This window comes from Trematomus bernacchii, unplaced genomic scaffold (assembly GCF_902827165.1).
Source record: "Trematomus bernacchii unplaced genomic scaffold, fTreBer1.1, whole genome shotgun sequence".
In the NCBI taxonomy this organism is placed as follows: domain Eukaryota; kingdom Metazoa; phylum Chordata; class Actinopteri; order Perciformes; family Nototheniidae; genus Trematomus; species Trematomus bernacchii.
The window spans coordinates 119,183-145,981 of record NW_022987635.1 but is presented as its reverse complement, the minus strand read 5'-3'; the positions used below and the strand labels follow the sequence as shown (position 1 = coordinate 145,981).

The window sequence follows — 26,799 nt, the reverse complement described above, 5'->3', positions numbered from 1 at the left end:
AGCTGGTGGGTGTCCAAGGCTTCAGTGTACCCACGACTTGTGAAGGTCATGGCATGGCGACTGTGCATTGTAGCCACATCAGTCCCCTCAGAAAGGATCTTTTCTAAAACAGGGCAGATAATAACAGAGAGAAGAAACCGGATCAACCCCTCTAAGCTAAGCTGAGGCACTTGGTCTTCCTCAATGCCAATCTGCCCTGAAAAGAAAAAGAAAAGGTTACAGTTTGATAGTTGACGGTGGTAATTTTCTTAGAGGCTGTTTGATACTGCTGTTTTGCACATTACAATACATTTATTTGTATTATGTTTTTTTTATGATAGAGACTGTTATTTGCTGCTGTTTTGAGCATTGCAATATATTTATTTTCATTATGTTATTTATTTATGATTATTTTTATTTTTAAGGATTTTATGTCAGCTGTTGCTGTATTTTGTTCTATAGTTTATACTGAGATAGAGCCCTGCTGTTTTGTTAGGGCTTTTTGTTTGAATACAAATGTCAAATATACAAAAATACAGTAGCTGTCCTTTTTTTAAATGTCTATGCTTAAGTTGTTATAGGTGTTGCTATCTGCTTTGTGTAGCGTGGTTCTACAAGAAAGTCAGTGCATTCATTGGGTGGTATCAGAGAGATACAAGGGTCTGTAAATGCAATGAAAACAATTGGCCACAGCAAATCATTTATATTACAATTTTACTTTTTACTTTTGAATACTTCAGTACAAAGGATGTATTGAATAATTTAAGTGATATATGTGTATACATATAAATAATTAGTCAAAATAGGGCTACATTTAATTGAATTATAAAAGGTATATGTGGGAAAATAGAAGAGCCGTTTGGGAGCCGAAAGAGCCGGCTCTTCTTGGTGAGCCGAGCCAAATGAGCCAGCTCAATCAAAAGAGCCGGAATTCCCATCACTAGTGGCTAGCAGCAGACGTTCAATTTAAAGCAGCCTGTTTGCAACAGGGATTGCAAAAGAGGGGTGAGTCAATATCACCACGGTGCATTTGAGACTTCCCCATTTCCAAAAAAAAAAGCTGAGATGTTCCATTGAACTTCATATTCATTGTATTAAGTATACGTTATGCTGTTAGAAATGGATGTTGGTCAAGCTCCCACACTTTTTATAAATTAACTGCAAGTACATGCAAACAGCAAAATGTATCCACCCTGTCATGGACAAAATTCAAAGAGTAAATACATTGTAATTACATAGTGATTATAAAATGTACATTTTCAGAAAGCTATAGTCCCTTTCTCAACAATATATTTCAGTTAATGGAAAAAGTATTTGGATAATAATGAAATTATGGCAAACTATTTGTACCATGTCCACCCTGTCATGGGAAGGCTTGCTGACAGGGTGGACATGGTACAAATAGTTTTTCCAATATAGCATAATAGGTCCACTTTAAGCAGATCCAATGTTCAGTTTTTAAATGAAGACAGTCAGACAGTCTACAAGGGTAGTGTAAATACTCAGGTAAAGTACAAGTACATACTTCGCACCTCTGAATATTCCCATAGTTTAGTGGTCAAGCCCCATTTCGTATCCTTTCTTCTGTAAATCTTTGCTTACATGTCATTGTATCTAGTAATGCACTTGTTCTGTATTGGTATTTCCCAAGCTTAACCAATATAACCCTGGTTACATCACCAGAGTTAATAGAGTCAGCAAATAAGTTATCTCTTCAATAAAACGCCGTATTATCTCTTTTTTACTTTATGTATTCAGCCAACTAGTCTGCAATCACCTTACGCCTTTTAGATTTTGCTACCCGGTAAATAAGTCAGAGTGAGACGTTACTTTTTCCTCGCCGATTGAATATCCAGGGGCTTCCTTCGCCCCGCCCACGTCTTTGAAACGTCAACAGCGCCAAACTTCGGGCTCCCAACGGGAGAACATGAACACTGATGCTGAGGAGCCGCAATGGAGAAAAGTGAATTCAGTCACAGGAGTGATACCACGGTCTAGACACGGACACCGAGCAGTTGCAATACGGGAGCTGATAGTTGTGTTCGGGGGTGGAAACGAAGGGATAGCGGAGGACCTCCATGTTTACAACACTGGTAAGCTAACGTTAGCTGGACGCTAACTAGCAGGCTAATGTTTTTAGCATGCCCTGACCCAGACATTAGCTGTTGTTTATTTAAAAGGTCCTCGACAATTTCAGCATGATTTGAACAATATGGATATTCTTATTGTAATCCGCCATCTGACAGCAGCTTCATCATCACTAGTTAGCTCCAGTAATCCCCATCAATTACTTACACTAACGTTACTCTGGGTTAACCTGTATCGTTCTGTTAACCCGAAAGAACTAATGCCCAGCGGACGCTCGCTCATGAACTGTTAGCGCGGTGTTATGCATGCCCACAGCACCTCGCGGGAGCGCGCACAGCGTAAAGCAAATACTTTAGTTGATCTGTTTGGCAAAGTTAGGTTTGGAAACGATATCATTTCCTGTTGGCATGCATAACACGGCATAATACCGGAGCCCCGCTGCGGGGAAACTTTGGCGCCGTTTGGAGTTTGTTCTAATCTGTCAAAATGACGGACGGCTTTCCGATTTTTCCGTCATTGTTAAAAAAGAATCCGTCATAGACGGAAAATATTCGGTTAACGCGACCTCTGACTTGGGTAGAATCGATAGAATCGGAGGGATGAAACCCTCTTTAATGGTCACACATGCAGAGCTCACAGCACACACAGTGAAATTTGGCCTCTGCATTTTAACCCATCCTAGTACCAGGAGTCTAGGGTTGCAGTCCAATAGTCCAAAAATCAGCTCCTAACGTCTATCCCTATCGGCTATCCCTTGACCTCTGTGTGAAACGTCACGGGGTGAAGGGATAGTGGATAGGAGAATTCAAAAGGACTTAAGCCTCATCTCAATACCCCTCCTCGACTCCTCCTTTCCCTCACTCGCGTCCCTTCCTTGCGTCTTAGCTCCGCCTCCGTAAGATGCGAGCGAGAGACACGAGGAGGTGACGCGAGGACAGAGGAGTCCTCAGGTATTAATTGGGATGTCCTCGGTCACTCAAATGTCACTTTTAAACGACGTCTGTTAATGATGACATGTGCACAGCTGTATCCCCTCTCATCGGGCTTAACTGAATAACCCTTTAGAACCGGCCCATTTGATGTTAAATATTTATTTAAATGAATGAATCTTTCTCTTGTTAATCAAGGAATTCAATGTATGATGGTTGTTCCGTTTTGGTGTAAAATGTAGCCTACATTTAAATACAAATATAATTATAGTAATGTGAAAGCCTTTACTCTGAAAATGTGTGTCGTGTAGATCCCCACATTCACCACAAACCCACATTCAGGACTGTGAATTTTAAATAATTTAACTCTTGAATATCTTAACAAAAACAATACAAATAATTGTTATTTATCAAGATCTAGCCATTTATGAAATAGCTTTCTTAATAGCTATGTTTTAGTGACGTTCAAGATCATTAAACATGACTTAAATTGTTAGTATAACCTTAAGAAATGAATTGCACATAATAATTCCCACGGAGCTGTGAGCACTTATACATTTATGTGACGCTTTTCCACTCATTCTTCCAGTTCTCCGTTTTCCTGTGTTGAAATCGACCAGCTGTGAAGGTGGGGGCGGGGCTTTTATACGCGAGTAGTGAAAACACTTCCGCGTAGTCTGCTCTCGTGTATCCTCCTTTTCGTCTCCTCCCGCACCCCTCCTCCCTCACCCCTCCTCGACTCCTCCGTGTGCATTTCAGCTATTGGGACGTCCTTCAAAATGGCGTGTCTTGATCGATTTCCGGGTCAAGTCCCGGAGGAGGGGAAGAGAGGAGTCGAGGAGGGGTATTGGGATGAGGCTTTAGAAGAAGAGACTGCGGTACTTTAGAGAATCCGACTGCACTTTCACTATCCGACGTGTTTATGATGCGCCAGCGGAGGTCATAAATGTGCGCCTGCTGCTGTGGGGAAACTATGGAAACTACAGTTTTCTATACAGCGGACTACAACATGGATGTATAATAAGAACGAGGGACTACTGTAAACTCATCTAGAGACTCTGCACCGTGCTCTGATGCTGTTGTTTTATGCTTTATTAACGTGGACAACAGAGAAACATATTCTTCATGAACAAAGTTGGAATTGAAATAAAAAAGGAAAGTGAAACTTATGCTCGTCTCCCTCTCCCTCCGGTCCACATTAATACAAATGATCCCAATACGTATGATTGTATGAAAAGATCTTAAAATCAATACAAATGTATTTATTATAAACGTTAGTCCTGAACATCTATCACTGTGTATATCACCATTCAAACATCTTTTAAAAGTTGAACAAACCCCACACAGCTCAGTAAAGACTGTGAAATGTTGACTTTATTTGATCATTTCAGTAAAAACTAACGTTCATATTTCTCTTTTTGATTATAATACTGATGAACGTTCAAAACAAAGCACTTTGGCAACTTACCACATACGTTTTAAAATGCTTAATAAGCACCGTAACTTTCATGATATCACTTCTCGTTCATAATCGGTTGTTTCCGTGAACGGCCGACTGTTGTGTGACGGCAAATGCTGCGGCTGCAAGGCATTGTGGGGCAGCATTTTCTCCTCTCCTTTAGGTTAGGGAGGTCCATTGGTCCCTAAGCTAAAGGAGGTTATAAAGGAAGTTTGAAACCTCCTTTCCTATCATCTAGAGAATTCGAACGGCACTTATCATGGCTGCCACTGAGGGACTTCCGGGTCATTTCACTCCGTTAGGAAGGTTCCTAAGCTAAATGGACTATTCGACTAGTCCATTTAGCTTAGGAACCTTCCAGAGTCTCTAGATGAGTTTACAGTAGTCCCTCGTTCTTATTAAACATCCATGTTGTAGTCCGCTGTATAGAAAACTGTAGTTTCCATAGTTTCCCCACAGCAGCAGACGCACATTTATGACGTCCGCTGGCGCATCATAAACACGTTGGATAGTGAAAGTGCAGTCGGATTCTCTAAAGCAGTGGTTCTCAACTGGTCAGGCCTCGGGACCCACTTTTTACTTGGTCAATACATCGCGACCCAACATTTTGAAGCACTCAAATCTATTCAACAAAAAATCGTGCTGTAATATATACGCTTTTGAGCATACAATATTAATGAAAGTGAAGTACAGTGCATATATCCCTTATATCCCTTCACAGAACTAAAGTATGCTTTTAAAAAAGGTTTAATGAGATGATGGAATCAAAGCTGAACTATATAAAAAGGCACACATGCTGAAAACCCAACCCCAGCAGGGGGGTCTGGGGGGATTCTCCCCCAGGAGATTTTTAGAAATACTAACATAAACTACGCATTCTGGTACACTCTGAGAAGAAAATAAATAAATCTATTACTACCCGACATATTAATAATATTTTATGCTATTGTTTGTTTTTCACTTAGTTCTGACAGCTTGCTGTGAGAAGAGTAAAGAGGAGATAGTCTGTGTGACTTACTTTAAATTGTGGGTAAGGGTAGATAGCTCCCATTGTTCTGTGACCTGTCAATCATCAAACCGGGGGTCATATTTCATTATGTGTTCATTTTTATCTGAAGTTGTACCCATGGATGTATAAAGAAGAGTTCTACCGCAAAGTTATTCTCCGTGGGGACTTCCGGCAACAATCTTGATTCTGATTGGTCAGAAGACCCGAAAAAACATCAGCAAAGATATTTTATTGAGAAGACGATCGTGACAGAAGTTTTCAAAACCGTTTATGGTCTCCGGTACTTCCAGTCCAACGCCGACTGCATGCACAGCGTTAGAAAATCGGGCCTTAAAAATAAAAGTTTGACTTTTCCCCCCCCAAAAAAAAAAAAAAAAAAAATTCAATTTTTTTTTTCAATTTTTTTTCTTCACTCACACATCCGCGACCCACTCGAAACGGGTCCGCGACCCACTTTTGGGTCGCGACCCACCAGTTGAGAACCACTGCTCTAAAGTACCGCAGTCTCTTCTCCTAAGTCCTTTTGAATTCTCCTATCCACTATCCCTTAACCCCGTGACGTTTCACACAGAGGTCAAGGGATAGACGATAGGGTTAGACGTTAGGAGCTGATTTTTGGACTATTGGACCGCAACCTAGTACTAGGAGCAGTGGGCAGCTATTGCACAGCGCCCGGGGACCAATGGGAGAGGGGGGCGGGGGGGTTGTCCGGTGCCTTGCTCAAGGGCACCACGGCAGGGCCCAGGAGGTGAACTGGGACCTCTCCACTTCAAGTATCAAAGTAAAAGTATTGGTTGCAGTATTTATCTTTTCACAGATTATTATTATATTATCCTGTTCTTATTTTAGTTTGAAGATGTTGACCAAATGTAGATATGTAAAGCACTGAGGAGATTAGTTGTACAGTACTGCATTATACCATATCAGCAACTAGTAACCGTGTTAAATTAAATGTAGTAGAGTAAAAAGTACAATATTTACCTCTGAATTGTAGTTGAGTCGAGGTTTAAAGTAGCAACAAATGGAAATACTCAAGTAAAGTACAAATACTTTTTTTTTTTTAAGTACTTGAGTACAATACTTGATTAAATGTAGTTAGTTACTAAAGTTTCCACCACTGGTTAAATCCATCTTAAACACACTGACTGTTATAACTCTTAACAGAGCTACATGTGTCCAAAATAGGATTTATGCTATCAAATGTATAAAATGCAGCACTCCCCAGGATGTTCTGTCTAATACAGTGTCTGACTTCTTGATGCGCATTCGTCCAGTCTCAAAGCAGTGGTTCCTGCCTGCGGTGAGGGGGGACATCCCCCCCGGATGTGCTGCCCATGGCTTCGTCTGTGATGGGACCCGGATTCTGGTCTTTGGCGGCATGGTGGAGTTTGGGAAATACACCAACAGCCTTTATGAACTCCAGGTAATGACACCACAGATATTCAGTCTGGATTCTAACCAAGTTGCTTCAGTGAAGAAACTTTTCAAATGTTGACTTTGATCCCGTGTGGCTCAGGCTAGTCGCTGGCTGTGGAAGAAGCTGAAGCCCAGGGCCCCAAGGAACGGCCTGCCCCCCTGTCCCCGGATCGGACACAGCCTCACTGTTGTGGGGAACAAGTGTTACCTGTTCGGAGGGCTGGCCAATGATAGTGAAGACGCCAATGGCAATGTACCAAGGTACAGTCAAAAGAATAAACACAACAACGAAAACAAAGGCTTTGTTTTTGAGACATGAATACAAACCTGGATATCGAGTTGGGGTAGTTGTGAGGACTTCTTACTGGCATTTTATTTTATTTATTATGTTACTGTTTATATTAAATTACAATGTTTAAATGTAATAATGAAGTTAATGAACATAAAATAGTGAAACCCAAAGTTAATCTATTCACAATGATGCAGTTCAATAGAACCTCTGACTTTTTACCATCTTAGATACATGGGTGACTTCTATGAGCTGGAGCTGCAGTCTTTAACAGGAGTAAGAGGTTGGAGCATTCCTGAGACAAAGGGGGGGGGGTCCCTCAGCACGGGAGTCCCACACGGCGGTCTCCTACACTGGGCTCGGCTCCCCGAAGATCTACATCTTTGGTGGGATGCAAGGATCCCGGTTAGGCGACCTCTGGCAGCTTGATCTTGGTAGGATATATATATATATTTTTTTTTTGACAGATAATATTGACTAGCTGCAAGTTTGAGAAAGGAACTTTTGAAATATTTTGCATCATTAAATTGCCACTAAACCTTGATTTAAATGTAAAAACTGTTGTCGGCTTATTTTCAAATGTGCATGTACTGAGAAATATCTCTTTTTTTATATTTTTAGTTCCTTAATATTATCATTCTTCTTTCTTCAGACACAATGGTTTGGTCGACACCTGAAACCAGAGGTTCCACACCACTTCCCAGAAGCCTTCACTCTGCCAGTGTTATTGGAAACAAGTATGGGATTTGCCATTATTGGTGTCATGTCTCTGTTAAAGCAGAGGTCTAATTTGTATATAACAGCTGACCCAAAGAGCCTTGACGAACTGTCCCTCTGTCTGCAGGATGTTTGTTTTTGGTGGCTGGATTCCTGCCCCAGAGTCAGACCTGCACACTGCTGTAGAACCTGAATGGATCTGCAGTGACTCCTTAACTGTACTCAACTTAGGTGAGTACATTACTCTGATTTCCACACAGGGTAAAACCCTAGAGAGAGCATCTTCATTTGGTGATTCTTGTCAACATTTGGTGTTAAATCATTTTTTAACATGAGGTTTTGTCAGCAGCATGTTCAGCCTTACTGTTTTAGGAAACTTCAAGCTATGTGCTATGTGTTTTATTCACTCACTGATGCCTGCTTTTCCTATCTCAGACACTATGAGCTGGCAGGATCTTGGCTCACAGCAACAAGACAATGTTGAGTACCAGCTGCACAGTCAGGGACCCCAGAGTGACGATCCGTACGCCTTCCTGCCCAAAGCCAGGGCCGGACACTGTGCTGCCAGCGTGGGGTCGAGGTTCTACATCTGGAGCGGCCGGGACGGGTACCGCAAGAGCTGGAACTACCAGGTCTGCTGTAAGGACCTGTGGTACCTGGAAACAGGTGAGAACTGACACCCAGCTGGTAAGAAAGTCATCTAAAGGCGTATTCATACTTTCCATATCCGCGAGTGTCCACCATGGTCCTTGTGATGCAAACTTTAGTGCTGCGAAAACATCAGAAAGCAGATGCACTTCCTCAATCTCATATTCTGTGTTCTGTCCGCAGAGCGACCAGCCGCCCCAGAGGCCCCCTTACTCATCAAGTCTACCGTCAGCATGCTTCATGTGGCGTGGCGCCCCCTGTCTGCAGCAGACTTCTACATCCTTCAGATCCAGCCTACACCCTCACCTGCCAAAGCCGTCCATCTCACTGGAGCAGAGGCACTGGGCAGGAAGGCTGAGGTACTCTCTACAGGAACAGAGGGTACAGAGCAGTTTCACCACCTGAAAACAAATGTGCAGCATGTTTATCAGGATGCACACCTTTTCTAAGAACATTTTTTAATCACCTTTCAGATTTACAGTCTGTTCAACCTCCAACTGGAGGAACCGCTAATAAAGAAGATGAAACATCACCACAGGTAGACACTTTTAAATCCACCTTTTAGTATCGCCTTGGCTTGCTTGAAACCTCTACTAGAGCAACTACAGACATGTCAGTACTGTTCTCTTAGATTTCTTTACATTTAGAGTCTTTATTCTGAGAGATGCTAGCTTGTGTTGTAAAGCTCTTTGAGTAGTCACTAAGATTAAAAGCGCTTTATGAATGCAGTCCATTTCCTGCCTTGTGAATGAACCCAGCTGCAGATCATCAAGTAAACAAAACCCTGAGTTCTGCATTAAACTGGGCACTGTTACTCAGGTATTTGAATGCAGTTCTTCCTATTTTGAAAGAAAATATGTTCTGCTTTACTTTTCTCTCTGAATTACAGCTTGGTTCAGCACAAAAGGACACTAGGGCAGAGTCCTCGGAGAGCAAAGCAGAGAGCAGTGCTAGCAGGGACACGGAGAAGGACTGTGACACAAAGCGCTGCAGTAAGTCCTGTTGTCCAGTGATGCTAGGCATCGAGTGGAGTACTTCCACTCGTTTTTTTTCCTTTTCGGAATAATGAAATAGGCAATAGGTATGCCTAAAGTAATAAAGCTGCATCCAAATGGGTCATGATGCAGAGGGTATGATTCAATCTGCTGTGATATTTTGCAATGCTGCAAGCAAGGAGATATATTGTGATTTCTTGTACCTCATTTTAGGAACCTGTCACATATTATGGCCTCAGTGGAAAGGGTTTTGAGGTTGTGACGTCAGTTAGGGACGAGTATGCGGCAGACAAACACACTTTGATAACTTTTTCTGGTGTGACTGGGGAAACAAATAAAATGCTACACACAGCGAGAAAAACCTGGTAGATGTCAGGGGCCCTGCCGCAACTCACGACATGTAAAAAGTAATGTTCTCCTTCCCACACAGCGTTAGGGAAAGGACAAACAACAGGTCTGTTCTGCTGTCTCACTCCAGTGTTAGTGAAGCTGCTGTTGTTTGGCTTTGATCCGCTGACCTGTTGTGCTCTCTCTCTCTGTGTGCGAGCTGTAGGTGGTGCAGCGGACATATCAGCAGAGGTCAGCAGCTCAGCTCAGCAGCAGCCAGGTACTGATGCTGCTCAAGCTCAGGAGTCAAATCACACTGCAGCATGTCATGAAGTAAAACTCACTGAGGGCGTCCTTTTCTTTCACAGAGAAACTGCCAGTGGACAAGACATCAGATCTCTCCCATACACATCAGGTCAGACGCACCTGTGTACAGTAATCATTAGCTCTTACTGGGCTCAGTGTAAACTCAGACTGAAACCTCTCTCCTCCAGGTCCATCAGACCCCAGAGGAGGTGTGGTTTGATGTTGGTGTGTTCAAAACACTGTTCTGTGAGGCCAGCCATTACTATTTACCTGCAGACATTGACCAGACGACTGCAGCCAGCAGCAGCCGGCCACCAAACACTAATGAGGTAAATACAATAATAAAAACTGACTGAAAAACAGTTTTTACTGTTATTTAATATATATTTTAGACAAGGCTATCCAGTCAATATTTATGTCCTTTTTTTTTTTTTTTTAAATGTGAAAATCTGTTGAAATGTCAATATAGACCAGGCGATTTATTTAGGGCTGCAACATTTTCGCCAAAATGGTTATCACAATGATTAACATTGAAGTCACAATTATTTATCACAATCATTTATAGATCTTTCTTTGGACACGTTTTTTTTATTGCAAATTAAATAAAGAAATGTTAATAACCCTTGCACGGCTTTCACTTCCATGTTGTGCCACAGTCCTTCTAGTGGACAGATCGTTCACACCATTAAGATAAAATTCTTCTCGTAGCACATTTGAGTTTTACCAGTCTGCCTTGTTTCCTAAATTATTACATATTGTATAATATTCTCCTACTCAGATTGCAGCTGCAACATTCAGGAACGTTTTTCAATTCTCTTAAAGCTCAATAAACACAGATACTATTTGACAGAATTTTTTTCCACAACATCAAAATCTTCTAGGGCACGTGGACCACTTTTAGTTTCTCAGGGACACCCCAGGGTCTCACCACACAGATTCTGTATATCCTCTGCTTTCCCATCAGCCCTCCCTCCAGAGGAAGTGTCCCGGGCCTCAGGACTACCAGAGCAGAGAGAAGCAGGAGCTGGCTCCAGGGCAGACCTACAGGTTCAGAGTTGCAGGCATCAACTGCTTCGGCCAGGGAGACCTCAGCCCGGTCAGTGAGTTCAAGACCTGCCTGCCAGGTTTCCCCGGAGCGCCTTCTGCTGTCAGGATCACTAAGGTGACACATATGGGACTCGCACTGACAACCTGCATAAACTACGAAAGAGCTGCCCCTTAAAACACTTTCTTTGCACAGGCCAACGATTCGGTCCACATCACGTGGGACGCCCCCCCCCTCCCCATCAGGCCGGATCCTGGAATACTCCATGTACATGGCGGTGAGGAAGAGCCGCTCCACCAGCTCGGAGCGTCCGGGTCAGATGGCCTTCATAAGGATATACCGCGGCACCAAGACATCCTGCTCGGTCAGCTCCACCCAACTGGAGAACGCCCAGATCGACTGCTCCGCCTCCAACCGGCCGGCAGTGGTCTTCCGCATAGCTGCTAAGAACGAGCAGGGCTACGGCCCCGCCACGCAGATCCGCTGGATCCAAGGTGCAGGAGCTGGACTTTATTTTCTGCTCATTTTTTTACCAGAATTATATGTTTTTCCAATTGTATTCAACCTGTCTCTGTGTTTTTAGATCCTATTAAATTGCGAGGGTCTGCCTCCAAAGCTGACAGCAATGCTGAGGCTGACCTAGATGCTGCTGACAGGTAACCAGTCAGCTCAAGATTCTTCATTTTCTCTTTCTACATTTTTTATTTTTAATAATTTATTTTTTGCTTTTTCAATTCTTTCTTGCAGCTCCAGCTGAGTGTGTGGACCAATGACACCCATTTTTGGAAAGACAATATGTGCACTCAGGAAAATGGCGATTGTACGTCGCTGTGTTGTCTTACATTACCTACAGTTTTGTTAATTTATTTTCTTACGTATTTAATTATTCCCCTGTAAATATATTTTCATAGGAAGTTTAACCACTTGGGTATTTTAGTTACTGAATTATTTTGATAAGTAATAAGAAATATGATGTTGACCCAACTAAGAAAAAGATGTAAAACTCTGAAAGCATCAGCCCGTGTACATCAGAAAGAAAAACTTGTTATATATATATTAATATTGCTGTTGTTTTTTTAATAGGCTAATTTTCTATGATTCAGGTTGGGTTTTTAGATCTTTTAAGATCTTTGAATGTGTTATCATTACCCCAGATTGTTAAAAAAAATATTTTGCAAGTCTGTCGTGAATACATTTTTTTCATGTTGACTTCAACTAAAGAGCAGAGCACAATTTATGTAGCTGGTTTTAATTAACGGTATAGAAAATGTCCCATATTTCACGAAAGAGCGTTGTATGTTAACTTTTGTTGTCCTTGGCTTGACCAACTCATTGTTTAGTGGGCACAAAGTATTATTGTTGTCCTCCCTGTGCTCCTCCATCATGTCTGCACTCCAGATTATTAGAGAGAAACTGTTATCCGGACCTCAAATTATTGAGAGCAGTGCTTTATCTCTTCATGTGGTTGCTAAAAAAGGATTTATTTATTGTACTTCCTTTCATAAAGGAGCATTTATCTTATTTGTTTTATTTACACAAACATTTTCTGATGAAAAGAACTACATTTAAAGTTGAGACAAATGCACATAAACCATTTCCCCCCGTTAACATTCATTGGTTAGGCTGCAGACTTATTACCGACCTTGAAGATGAATTGTGTTGAAGGTAAACTTGTATTAATCTTGTCCCTAAAATGAAATTAACTTGTGTTTTAGCCACAGATAATCCTTTTAAAAGTAGTTTCTGTAATGCAGCCGATTGTGTTTTAAGCGAGGCCAAATATATTGTAAAGTTGGACCAGTGGAAAAATATGACTTGCATTAACCAAAAGGTTTACATGCTGTTTTAAGTAGTATTACTATATGTTCAACAGCTGCTTCTTACTGAGGGGGGTGCAGGATGGTCAGTACCATTTTTGTACAATAAATACAAGTTAAGATTACCAGGATTAACACTTTGCAATTTAATATTAGAAACGATGCTTACTGAAACATAGTTCAAATGTATGAATCATTTGAATGCTGAATGCATTCAGTCAATATGTAGAGACTTGGAGGTTAAGCAATTTATCAGTTACGTTATAATTATAATAGGTAACATTACTCACAAACTTGTTATAGCAAAGTACATATTGCCAGTACGAAAGTATTAATTGTAAAAAGTCCTTCCATAGGGTTTCGTAAAAGCTGTTTTCAACAACAGAAATGCACCTCGGGAAAAATGTCCCATGATCCCACAGTTTGTAGTTTTCAGATTAGCTAGCTATCACCATGGATGTATAACAATTGCTAGGGAAAAAAACAAAAAATAGTAAAGAAAGTTCCAAGTTCTAACAGAGGTAAGGGGCTTTCAGCTGCTGGAGTCTGTAACACAGTATGAGCTGCACACAGCGTTAGCCATGGCAGGCTAATGTCACTAGCTCCAGCCTCCAGCTTGTTTAGGTCAGCCTACAGGTAGCCAGGCTGTGTGAATAGATTTCACGAGTCTTCTGCGCTTTTAATATGACTTCGTGTCTGAATTTTGTTTATAGCTGATCGTCTAAAGTACACTGCTCTGACTGCATGACAAACGCCAGGAGGAGGGAGTGTCCGATAACGAACGCACGTAAGTAGCCAATGTTAGCTGGCTAGTTAGCATAAAGTCGCGGGACATTTAAAAACAACTCAATGCAGTTTAGACGGATTTGGGACGCCAGTTATAACTGGAATAAGATAAACGCGTAATCTAAATAAGCACATTACAACTGATGATCCACTGGCTGTTGTGAGTGTCTCTGTTCAGCTCAGGCTAACGGTAGCTTGGTTGTAACTATTTTAAGGGAGCCAGATAACAACAGTCAGTGCACATTAAGTTAAATACCATATCTCTGGTTTCTGACGGTAAGGTTACCTAGCTTTATTTGTTTATGGTTTTAAAGTCTATATGAAACTACAGTGTATGCTGTGATAATTACATTCTGAAGGTAGCTTCGTTGTGCTCAGAGACAGCTTTATGAGTCATGAGACAGACAGGGTGCTTGATGTTAAGAGCTTAAATAGTCAATCACTGACTGCTCCTCCACAGCAGCAGGGAGCCGACTAATCACTGGAGAAGACTCAGAGCGCCTCTGCTGAGAGGTTGTGATTTGAACAAGTAGCCAGGGGACTCTCCTTAATGCCACCATGGAAACTAACTGACAACAAAGCAAGCCCAATTCTGCCCTCTCTAAGCACCTCACCACACTAGCAGGGAGTGTTTGTGACTGAAAAGAACAAAGCTAGCTGACAACCCTATTTCATTTCTAAATAAAGACACAGCAGTTCTATTGTTTGGTTCAGAAAGCCTTCTTTATCTCCTGTGTCTGGCTCTTTGCTGCAGAGGCGAGATGACCTCCTCCGCCCTCGGCCAGTCGCCACCCTTCATTCCGAACCTGGAGCCTGGGATGGGGAAGTCTGCAGCCATGCTGGGCTTGTCTGCTGGGCTGGGGGGTGCAGAGATGGAGCTGCAGAAGATGCTTATTGATGAGAGGATGAAGTGCGAAAACCACAGGACCAACTACAAAACACTGAAGGCTGAACACACCAGGTACAACTGATCTAATATAAACTTGTTAAGTATTTTTGGCAGTACTTTGTTTTGTATTGAGTACGAATTATGAGGGAAGAAACTGAATCAAAAGAAAATATAATATTACTTTATGAACACTGTGTGTTTGCAGTAGTAGAGAAAACATCTCATAGAAACCATCCCTCCATAACCATACAACAACACTGACCCTGGCTATGATTGTATGAGTCGATGTGCTTCAGTTGCTGTGCACTGCGCTCACTCCCATCCTGCTTGCAGCCTGCAGGAGGAGCTGACCCGGGCGCAGGGAGAGCTGAGGCGCCTGCTGAGTGACAGACAGGCTCAGCAGGAGAAACTGCAGCTGCTGCTGGCCGAGCTCCGGGGAGACCTGCTGGACAGAACCAGGGAGCTGGAGGAGCTTCGGCTGCAGGTACACGAAGCCTGTGATGAGTCTCACACAATGAAACTGGGTAGAATCATGGATTTTTCTGCTGTTTCATTGATCAAAGGACAGGTTGGGTTTCACTGATGTTATGGTTGAAATACATACTTTGTGCTGTGGACAGCACAAAGTTAAGAATGTGGTGGTCAAAAGTCAAGTTTACTGTAACCACACCTAACACGTCATTGGCAAGAACTCTAGAATTCATATTTTTACATTTTGACAATTTCGTTCAAATTTCCAACAAATGTCTAATAGAATAATGATGAAGTGATGACACTATGGATTAAAGCTCAATTTGACTGTTTGGCGGAGCGAACCACAAGGATGTAATTATTGTTGTTTTTCATTATTAAAATTGCGTCTCCGTAAGATAACTTTAATCGACTTTCTGGCTACAAATGTGTGTGTTTTTGTGCAGGTGATGACCCCCCAGCGGCTGGAGTTGCTCAGAGCTCAGGTGCAGCAGGAGATGGAGGCTCCAGTCAGAGAGAGGTTCAATAAACTCGAGGAGGTCGGTCATGTTTCTGTGTCTGTATGGCACATAAGTATTATAGGGATGTCAGGCTACAAGAACTTTAGTAGACAATACCATTACTGGCTGCTAACATTAACTAGCTTCCCTTCCGCTGATTACATCACACTGTCCCATTATCAGAGGAAAACATGTATATCATCCATTTTTCATAGTGAGGTCGCTGCTTTCCAAACACGTTTTCTTTTACCATGGGACATCGTTTGTGTCAAGCCCTGATGTCAATCATATACTGTCCTTTGTATTATCATAGACCTATGAGGGAGAACATGGGTCAGTGAAAGAGTCCCCCACCCTTACTACTATGTAGTCATTATATATTGTATGCAGTTAAAATCATACTTTTTACATTTTTAGACTTTACATTGTGATTAACCCTATTATTTAATACAGCACCGAATACATCTCTTAACAGTGAAACGGTGCTAAGAACAAAGTTCTCTTCTGTTATCGATTACGTCACTTTGGAAATTGTTATTAAAAATGATTAATAGCTGCAAATGGCTTCTATTGAAGAAGGAAATGTTGGAATTATCTTTAAATTCCTGCTCTATGAAGTCAATAGCAATGGTCAAGAGGTCAGCATCGAGTGGCTTTTGACAATCTTTGACAGTCTGTGCTGATTTCCATGTTGTCTGCCTGATTGCTCTCATCCTCTTCTCACTGATTAGAAGTGTTATCAGTCCGTGTACACATTTTCTTTCCAGGAATCCGAGAAGTACAGGTCTGAGTACAACAAGCTGCGGTATGACTTCACTTTTCTCAAGTCCCAGTTTGACCATGAGAGGGAAGAACATGCTCGTACTCTGGAGGAGAGGAGGATCCGCTCTGAAGCAGAGGTCTGTGTTGTCTGATAGTCAGAACTGTGTTTTTATTAAATTGTCCTACACTGCCGTGAAATGATAAAAGAAGATAATACTGTGGATGATCCCTTTCTGTTGGCAGGTGTCTCGTCTGGAGAAGGAGCGGGAGGAGCTGCTTGCTCAGTACCAGGGTTCAGACCCGCTGCGTGATGGCAGACGAGTGGAGGCTCTGCTGAGGGAGAAGGCTCAGCTCCACCTGCGGCTCAAGGGCCTGGAGGCAGAGGGGGCGGAGCTCCGGGCCCAGAGAGAGAACTCAGGCCAGCAGGCGGAGAACGTCCAGCGCATCCAGATCAGACAGCTGACAGAGAGTCAGGCGGCGGTGAAGTCCATGGAGGTGAGACGGCTGCTCTCCTTTATGTTTGTTACAGCGCTTCCAAATAGTTTGACGCTTCAAAGCTTCATTCAGGTGGCATTTGGATCGCTTCAAAGCTTCATTCAGGTGGCATTTGGATCGCTTCAAAGCTTCATTCAGGTGGCATTTGGATCGCTTCAAAGCTTCATTCAGGTGGCATTTGGATCCTAAACCACAATGGAAAACTGTACAGCTTCATTTTTTGGGTCTTCTTACTGGAAAATATCCCAGGTTAGGGGGGAGTGACAAAGCAGGGTTCAGAGTCATTTATTAATAACTTACAGAAATATCATGAGCAATAGCCCACCTTCTCCCCACCTCTTTTGGATCCTCTCTCTCTCTCCATCAAACACACACACAGCTTAGTCCTCTCTCTCTCTCTCCATCAAACACACACACAGCTTAGTCCTCTCTCTCTCTCTCCATCAAACACACACACAGCTTAGTCCTCTCTCTTTCTCTCCATCAAACACACACACAGCTTAGTCCTCTCTCTCTCTCTCCATCAAACACACACACAGCTTAGTCCTCTCTCTCTCTCTCCACCAAACACACACACAGCTTAGTCCTCCTCTCTCTCTCTCCATCAAACACACACACAGCTTAGTCCTCTCTCTTTCTCTCCATCAAACACACACACAGCTTAGTCCTCTCTCTCTCTCTCCATCAAACACACACACAGCTTAGTCCTCTCTCTCTCTCTCCATCAAACACACACACAGCTTAGTCCTCTCTCTCTCTCTCCATCAAACACACACACAGCTTAGTCCTCTCTCTCTCTCTCCATCAAACACACACACAGCTTAGTCCTCTCTCTCTCTCCATCAAACACACACACAGCTTAGTCCTCTCTCTCTCTCTCCATCAAACACACACACAGCTTAGTCCTCTACAAGTATTTATGTTGACCAAATTGACCAGTTCTATTCATTTAAGAAAGTTCATTTATGAAAAAGACCAACTTATTTAACCCCATGAATACCTTTATTCAAATGAAGGATATCGTTTAAGATTTCATGTATTTATCTTTTTGTTAATTGTTAGGATAAAGATATTTGTTCATATGTTATAATTTGACTATAAATGTGACCTTTTTTGTGGTTGTTGGATGTGATTAACGGTTGTTGGATGTGATTAACGGTTGTTGGATGTGATTAACGGTTGTTGGTGTGATTAACGGTTGTTGGTGTGATTAACGGTTGTTGGTGTGATTAACGGTTGTTGGTGTGATTAATGGTTGTTGGTGTGATTAACAGTTGTTGGTGTGATTAACGGTTGTTGGATGTGATTAACGGTTGTTGGTGTGATTAACGGTTGTTGGTGTGATTAACAGTTGTTGGTGTGATTAACGGTTGTTGGATGTGATTAACGGTTGTTGGTGTGATTAACGGTTGTTGGTGTGATTAACGGTTGTTGGTGTGATTAACGGTTGTTGGTGTGAATAACGGTTGTTGGTGTGAATAACGGTTGTTGGTGTGATTAATGGTTGTTGGTGTGATTAACGGTTGTTGGTGTGATTAACGGTTGTTGGTGTGATTAACGGTTGTTGGTGTGATTAACGGTTGTTGGTGTGATTAACGGTTGTTGGTGTGATTAACGGTTGTTGGTGTGATTAACGGTTGTTGGTGTGATTAACGGTTGTTGGTGTGATTAACGGTTGTTGGTGTGATTAACGGTTGTTGGTGTGAATAACGGTTGTTGGTGTGATTAACGGTTGTTGGTGTGATTAACGGTTGTTGGTGTGATTAACGGTTGTTGGTGTGATTAACGGTTGTTGGTGTGATTAACGGTTGTTGGTGTGAACGGTGTTGGTGTGATTAACGGTTGTTGGTGTGAATAACGGTTGTTGGTGTGAATAACGGTTGTTGGTGTGATTAACGGTTGTTGGTGTGATTAACGGTTGTTGGTGTGATTAACGGTTGTTGGTGTGATTCACGGTTGTTGGTGTGATTAACGGTTGTTGGTGTGATTAACGGTTGTTGGTGTGATTAACGGTTGTTGGATGTGATTAACGGTTGTTGGTGTGATTCACGGTTGTTGGTGTGATTAACGGTTGTTGGTGTGATTAACGGTTGTTGGTGTGAATAACGGTTGTTGGTGTGAATAACGGTTGTTGGTGTGATTAACGGTTGTTGGATGTGATTAACGGTTGTTGGTGTGACAGGCGGAGCGTCAGTCTCTGCGTCTGCAGCTGGAGCGGATGGAGAGCGAGCTTCACCTTACACAGGAGCAGAACAGCCAGCTGAGCGGGAGGCTGCACCGAGCGGAGAGGGAGGGGGCTAGTCTGAGCGGACAGGTACGCTGACCCCCCCACATATCATCACACAGCACTGTCTGGGCTGCTAAGCCAGGGTCAGTCCAATGAACACCTTTAGTATTAATGACAAACACAACACAATGTGTTACACAACAGTTTCTCCACACACACACACACATGTGATTTGAAAGTGAAATTGATTCATATTAGGTTTTTTTGGTTCTCAGATTGAAAGCCTGAAGCATTCCCATAAACTGGAGGTGGACAGCACCAGGTTCGAGTGTGCCCGCTCTAAAGGGGAGCTGGAGAGGGAGAGAGACACACTGCTGGGGCAGGTTGATGGTATGACACACACACACACACACACACACACACACACACACACACACACACACACACACACACACACACACACACACACACACACACACACACACACACACACACACACACACACACACACACACACACACACACACACACACACACACACACACACACACACACACATAACCTTCATAAATTAGAGCACTTGTTGAGAGCCTGTGTGTGCATCTCTGCCTCTTTATCGCCCTCCTGTCTAAGAAAGGCCAACGCTGCTGTATGTGCTGAAGTGTTCGCAGCACATATTTAACTCTGCACTTTGTTTACTTTGATCATGAGAGTAAGAGTTGATTTAACTTAACAAGTCATCTGTCAGACCCTCTCATCTCAGATCATATGTAGCATTTGTCTCCGCAGAAGAACACAGGATCCGTAATCATTCTTACTGTTCGCGTCAACCTGTTTCCCCCCTCACCCTCAGATTGTCATGGTAACGTGTGTCTCAGGTCTGCAGGCAGATGTGGAGTTGATGAAGGCTTCGGCAGAGAGACACAAAGACATTCTGGTTGAGAAAGAGAGGGAGTTAGTGAGGAGGGTGCAGGCTGCCCGTGAGGAGGAGCTCCGGAAAACTGCCATCGTGCACGAGGAAAAGTGAGAATCCCCTTGTTGTTGTTGTGGAAATGCCATCAATACAGAAAACATATTGGTACAAAATCAAAAAGCTCATTTACTGTTCTTCCTCTCTGCAACTCATCTTTTTATCTGTATTTACTTGTCATGCTTTCTGTTGTGAGGCTGGAGGTGGAGAGCCGTCTTGCCGCTCTGGAGCAGCAGAGGGCGCTGCAGGCTGCTGCAGAGCACGGCCAGCAGGAGGAGTGGGAGCAGCGGCTCCGGAGCTCCCAACAGGCCGAGGAGTCTGTCCGCAGAGAGCTGCACTCCCTCAGGTCAGCAGGACACTCACCTGTTGTATCCACCAGGGGGCTATTTCCCGCTTATTGGTGACTTTCCGGCTGCCTAAAGGTTTAGTTATCTTTGACATACAATAAATAACATCCACGTAAAGGCCACAGTTTATTTCCTGCAACACATTTAGAAGAAAGGAAACTTCAAATCATACAAAGAAAAATGGCTTTTGTTTGTGACGGCATGTCCTTTAATCTCTAACTCATTATGACCTTCAGTGCCTCGTGTTGTGGGTTACAGAGGCAAGCTCCAGCAGCAGAGCGTCCAGCAGGAGGAACTGGAGAGGCAGAGAGCAGAGACGGCTGACCTGCAGCAGGTACCAGCCTCCACACCCCCATGTGTGACTTATGCTGTCACACAGCCTGGCCAGGGTGTAGGGCTGAAATAAAGGTGTTTTTTGTATGACCCAACAGCAGAACCAGGAACTAGGTGTTCAGCTTGGCACGCTGTCTCACTCTGAGAGCGAGCTGCTGGAGGCAAACCAGCGCCTGAGAGAAACCCTGGAGCGCCTGAGGGAGGACGTGAGGGGGGCTCGGGCTCAGGCTGAGAGGAGCCAGCAGGAGGCAGAGAGGTGCTGCTGCTGCCTCACACTGTCTTCCATGTTTACTTTGGATAGAGGGTTACCAACATATAGAAATGCAATGTAGATGACGCGCCTACTAAACACTGTTGTGAGTCGTCTCTCCTGTGCTGCCCTCCCTCCAGGCTGGTGGAGGAGCGTCGGGTGGAGTGGTTGGAGGAGAGACACAAACTGCAGGAGGGAGACGCTGAGCTGCAGCACAAATACTCTCAGGTGAAGGAGAAGCTGCAGAGGGCGGCGGCGGCACAGAAGAAGGTACCGCTGCTGTGACACTCTTCTCATTTAACATTTACACTCAGAGACCGGCTCAGGGTGCAGGGAGTCAGGGGGGGGGAGAGTCAGGGGGGGGGAAGAGTCCCTTAAACAGTGTCATCTGTTACAATGACTAATTACTTGTTAAGAAAAGTAATTGAACCACCCCAATATTCAAGTAATGTATCCTGATTACATCCGTTACTTTCCGATTACCTCAATATCAAATACGCATATAAGGAAAATAGAAAATAAATATCAATAAGATTGCTTTTACTAATTATATTGTGATAACAGAGAAGAGAAGACAACAATGTAACATTAGAAAAGAAGAAACCGTTCTGTATCAGAAATGTGATTTTTAAATGATAAACATGCATTTCCTGTTCCAAGTGTTGGCCTACTGAATTTGATGATGAAGTCAAAAGCAAGCAAATATTCCGGCCACTACTTTACTAATTCATATTTGTGCTGTTAACATTGTTCCGCCTCATATAATGTTTCTGTCTGTTCATAGTTAGGCTGGATTGTTGGTCCAGCTTGTCCTTCCTTTGTTGTGATCATCATCAGATTAATTGTGGTAATGATGCATGTAAATATACTTTAAGTATTCTATTCACACTTGACACTCAAACCTTATTTAAATAGTCCTTAACAAAAATCAGTAGAAGTAGACAGGTTAGTTGGCTAACATTAGCGGTTAGTGGTTGGTCTACTCTACCTGTAAATGCTTGTTCCAATGAGACGTAGACCCCCCGGATTAAGAGGGTATATTCACAGCTGACCCGGGCGCAGGGAAAAAAAAAAATCTTCAACGTAACAGTGATTTTGTTTCTCCTGTGAGCTCAATGACTGTCCAAATTTTAAAAGTGTAACTGTAATCTGATTACTTATTCTTTTTTTCTGTGTGTGTGTGTGTGTGTCAGAGGCGAGCGCAGACGGAGCACAGAGACAAGAGGCTGCAGGAGAAGCTGCAGCTGAAGGAGGCCAGGATTCAGGAGCTGGAGCTGGGCGCTGCTGCAGCCAACAAGTACAACGTTTTTATAATTGGAATCAACTTTACTGATATAGCACCTTTCAAAACTTATTTACAAAGTGCTTTCACATAAAACTACAGAGAAGCAGTGACTTAAACAAAAGCATCAAAACACAAAGTAAAACACACACACACACACACATAAATGAGCTGACGTGTTGCAGCCCTGATCTCCAGAGTCCAGCAGCTCTGCCAGCAGCTGTCTGCTTTGTGTTTGGACCTGGAGCTGGGAACGACCAGCAGCGAGGCCTCCGAGGAGCTCAGGGTGCGGGACGGGGTGTAGGGCTTTGAAAGGTCAGATAAATAACTTGCCTCGCCCCAAGTTATTTATCTGACCTTTTAAAGCCCTACACCCCGTCACTTATCCTTATTGCTGACTTATAAGGATAAGTCAGCAATAAAATCCTAACATCGATTCTAAAAGCAACAGGTAGCCAGGATCGCTGTGATGTGGTCATATCTCCTGGTCGGAGTTCAAATCCTTGCAGCAGAGCTATAAACATTTAAAAAATGAATGAGCTGCTTAACGGCTGGCAGGTGTGGTAAACAGTTGTGTGTGTGTGTGTGTGTGATCTCCCCTCTTCCTCTCTGTCAGACGCTCCTCTTCCTCAGAGGAGCAGCCTCCGCTCAGCAGGCGGATGAAGGAGCTGCAGCGTCGACACAACGAGTTTCGACGCCTCCTATTGGGGGGCCATGCTCCCTACAGCGCCGGCCACGCCTTCCTGACCTCCACGTCCACCCCCCTCCTCCCCGGGTCTGAGGGCCAGCAGGCCAACATCCCAGTAAGCATTATGAGTCGCAGCCAGTTCATGGACGAAAAAACAGCTCCAAGTCAAAATGTACGAGGCTCAGAGCACCTTTAACACACAGGAAATAGACCAGAATGCAATGCAGCAACAGTATAAGTTGGGTTTATAAGTGGTAGGATCTCGATTCTCTCTTTACTCGCACACAAACAAATAAAAAGTCACACCCTGTGGGCGGAGGTGGAAAGGGTGGAGAGCATCCGAAGTGCGACATGAACAAATCTCTGTTTCAATCACATATCACAAACAAAGCCACATGTTGAGGTTGACTGTTTAACTCCCCACGCCCTTACAGTGTCTGAGTGATGAATACACTCTGAGATCGACACACAGCAAACAGGAAACTATGTTGTACTGACTCTCTCAGTCTATGGTTATCCATGATGAAAAAGTCACACAGGCACACACAGATATACACACTTATGATGGACCATCTCTCTCCTGGAAAGACCTCTTTTGATTATGATATTAATGAAAGCCGTTTGTTGGCTCGAGTAGAACTATTCTTGTTCTGCTTTTCACAACTGTGATTATGATTGTTCTACAGTACTGCAATATCCTACATGTGAATTATTACGTGTTTGTCCATCACTTTAAAGACAAAACTGCTCCACCAAATGAAAAGCAGCTCAAAGAAAGTAGTTCCACCCTTTGGGAAACGATGAATCTGCCCACCATAATACTTTCAATTATAACACTGTCATACTTGTCGCCCTGCCGTGTCCTGACCAGCGAAAATGAGTTGTTTCTATCAAATCGAGATACAGGTCCTTTGATTGAATGAAGTCAGACTGAAGCATTCTGTTAACGAGTTAACAGGAAACAGGGGAGGGGCCGGAGACCACAGGAGAGCTTCAGTGTGAAACAGAATGCAGCATAGTAATAGTTTTTCAGTGTCTTGTTTTCAAAATCTTAAGTGAAAATGAAACACCATTAATGACCCTTGCCTAATAGCAATACTGTGTGTGTGTGTGTGTGTGGGGGGGGGGGCAGGGGGCAGGGGGCAGGGGGGCATTCATGTGGCTAACCGCTGTAGTGACGTCACACTGTGTCCTGCAGGAGGAGCAGCACCAGAGGGAGCTGGCTCTGCTGCGCCGCCGGCTGGAGGACCTGGAGAGCGCCCAGCAGCAGCAGCTGCAGGACCTGGGCTCTCTGAGGGACCCCCCCCAGCCTGACCTCTGACCCCATTGGAACTGCATTAGCAAGGACACCAGCAGTGTTTTTATATAAATGGAAGCATCATTTATTGGCGTATTTAAACAAAGTAGAGGTGAGAAGAGAGGCCAGCGTTTACATGTGTTTCTATCATTGTAAGGCCGCTGCACCTTCATGTCAAAGTGAGCCTGGCATCCTCAGGGCTGCATTTTGTACTTAGATGTTTGTTGTTTACACACATTTGTTCTGAAGCTTTCTGTGAAAAAACAAAGTTTTTATACAGCGATTTAAATAACATGGCTCTACCATCTGTGAATTGCACAATGTATATACACAGAGTAAATGTCATATATTGAAATAAATGATTAGAAGATACAGTTTTTTCTGATATCAGTGGTTTGACTTATTCAAGATGACTCAAGATCCTAGAATCACACGATTGTGTGGCAACAAATCTGTTTACGTAAAGGAACTGCGACCAGACCCCAGAACATAGAATGGTTCTTATTGACATACGTGTTGGTTACATGTCTGATTTCAGTAAATGCATCTTTTTTTATAAACTGTGAACTACTGACTGCGCATCACTTCAATGTTATAGATGCCAAGGACTTCCCAGAGTTCAGAGTCCAGCTGGGTTTTGTGTCATGTGAGAGGAAGAAGGCTTGCTCAGTTCCAGGAGCAGCTCTTCAGTTCATCAAAAGAGTTTTTAACATGGTGTAGTTGCTCCATCATCTCAGAAGGGGCTCCATTTAGGTTCAGCTTCTCTTTGATCTGTGGAAAAGGCAAAAGACAGTAAAGAGCATATTGAAAACCTACTCCAAATGCCTTCTTAGCCTAGTAGCTACTCTTACTCCAAATGACAGCAACTTCCCTACTTCAATTCCAACCCTGGAACCTTTTACCGCATGTCAGACCCCTTTCCCTCCCCCGATTGACAGTCTCCACCACAACAGTTGTGTGGGTTATCCAGACATTTCAGTTAATTGATCGTGTAAAAGTGTAAAAGTGAGAAAACTGTAGTGCTCATATAAAGCTCTGCAGGAGAGCAGGAAACGAGCTAAAAAAAGCAGAAGTGTGAAATAACTGCTGCTGCCGACATCTACGATACATCCCACAACAAAGGGAAACAGTGAAGAATACAGAAAGCAGTCATGGTGCACATGAAGCAGAAAGCACCAGCGTAAATGGGCCATTCCAGAATTTGAAGACATTTTCTGTCCCATCTATGACATTTCATATAATCCATGCCCAGAATGCTAAAACATGTCAAATGTCATTTTTCTCTGGCCCTCCTTCTTGGTGACCATCTTGCGTTTCAAATAGAACATTTGAAATAGTATTTTTATTGACTTTTATTTGCTTTTATTATGTTGATATATGTCTCTTGTAGGGTTGGAATACAAGCAATTTGGAAAATCATAAACATATTTTAAATAACAGTAATTTCCCACTGATGGTGTGTCCCTCATGCGTGCAACACTTACTAACACAACTATTAAGCTTGGCAGAGGAAGTGAAACATGTTCCACTTCCTCTGCCATAATTACAGGTACAGTTGTATTTCCTGCAGTACTATTCTGTCTTTAGTCAAATGTAATGTTTATATATCATTTATACACAGTTTAAATATATAACTGTATTTTTCCAGAATATGAATTGACTTTTTTGTTATTTGCACCGGGGAGCCTAAACTTGTTAAGGTTGCAACAACTAACATTTATTTCTAAAAATAAAACTCTAAATCAATGATGTGTTTAAATTATAGTTAGATTTTTTTAATTGATTTTTATAGATTTCAAAGTTCTAGCCCACCATTGAGCGCTGCTGAAAATTAAACGTCTAATAAAAAGTGTACCAATGATGCCTGAGCTGGCGGAATCATTTTGTGATGATTTACTACCTGATTTCCTCAAATCCTTTATTTTCTAGTTGACGTCACATTTGAGTCACACTTAACAAATCCACATCCACAACATCATCCGTTTGTTATCATCTAAGAATATAATTCGCCATTGAATATAACAGATCACATATGGAACTAAATCAAATGTGAATGAATGTAAGCGAGTGAAGATGAACTCACCTCTGTGAAGTAGCGCTGTATGAACTTGTAGAGTTCTCTGAGGGCTACAGAGTCGTTGAACTCGTTTTCATGTTTCTACAATCAAAACAAACGAGTGACTCATCCATTCACTGCTGGTCATTGTGTTCAAAGGTTCTGCACTAAAAGGACATTACCTTTGACTCTTCCTGGAGGAATTCCTTGAATTCTGAGTCTGTGATTGGTGGCTGGTCTCTGATCTGCTTGTAGTAAGCCTTGACTTCCTGTTTGAACTTGGGGATGTCTTTGGCATAGAGGAGCTTGTTGGTTGGTGCATGCTGGAACACAATGGTATTAAAGGTATGATTTCACTTTATATTAGGGTTCATCCAATGGTTCCACCTCCACCTGCTGTCTCACCAGGCAAAGGAGAAGCT

At 42.9% G+C, this 26,799-nt stretch overlaps 3 protein-coding genes across 8 annotated transcripts in view; 2 read left to right on the top strand and 1 right to left on the bottom strand.

Annotated features, from left to right (window-relative positions):
- The first annotated feature begins 1,851 nt into the window (after positions 1–1,851).
- On the top strand, positions 1,852–12,388 carry hcfc2 (host cell factor C2). Its single transcript, XM_034133109.1, is given in 19 exon segments — positions 1,852–2,072; positions 6,739–6,887; positions 6,981–7,141; positions 7,400–7,475; positions 7,477–7,603; positions 7,822–7,906; positions 8,014–8,117; positions 8,322–8,552; positions 8,718–8,915; positions 9,008–9,072; positions 9,424–9,526; positions 10,083–10,136; positions 10,225–10,271; positions 10,351–10,491; positions 11,127–11,324; positions 11,403–11,432; positions 11,434–11,701; positions 11,791–11,863; positions 11,955–12,388. Coding segments are annotated over 19 exon segments (2,286 nt in total). The 5' UTR covers positions 1,852–1,906; the 3' UTR covers positions 11,965–12,388.
- A 108-nt stretch (positions 12,389–12,496) lies between these two features.
- Positions 12,497–24,693, top strand: cep83 (centrosomal protein 83). Of its 6 annotated transcripts, XM_034133110.1 has the most exons (17): positions 12,497–13,545; positions 13,738–13,811; positions 14,565–14,771; positions 15,033–15,183; positions 15,617–15,709; positions 16,438–16,569; positions 16,676–16,927; positions 19,110–19,241; positions 19,430–19,544; positions 20,033–20,177; positions 20,321–20,470; positions 20,730–20,805; positions 20,903–21,060; positions 21,195–21,324; positions 22,248–22,351; positions 22,953–23,139; positions 24,223–24,693. In XM_034133110.1, the coding sequence occupies exons 3-17, from the start codon at positions 14,572–14,574 to the stop codon at positions 24,343–24,345; spliced, it is 2,148 nt and encodes a 715-aa protein (XP_033989001.1). In that variant the 5' UTR covers positions 12,497–13,545; positions 13,738–13,811; positions 14,565–14,571; the 3' UTR covers positions 24,346–24,693. The 6 variants fall into 6 exon arrangements, 5 of the variants coding, with proteins under 5 accessions (XP_033989001.1, XP_033989002.1, XP_033989005.1 ...); XM_034133111.1 differs by lacking the exon at positions 13,738–13,811; XM_034133113.1 differs by lacking the exon at positions 12,497–13,545 and having other exon boundaries at positions 13,559–13,811; positions 21,195–21,282.
- Positions 24,572–26,799, bottom strand: part of LOC117484688 (plexin-C1-like) — a 33,688-nt gene continuing 31,460 nt past the window's right edge. The window contains 3 exon segments of the mRNA XM_034133108.1: positions 24,572–25,092; positions 26,405–26,479; positions 26,560–26,700. Of these exon segments, the coding sequence (XP_033988999.1) occupies positions 24,988–25,092; positions 26,405–26,479; positions 26,560–26,700 (321 nt within the window). The 3' untranslated portion in view covers positions 24,572–24,987.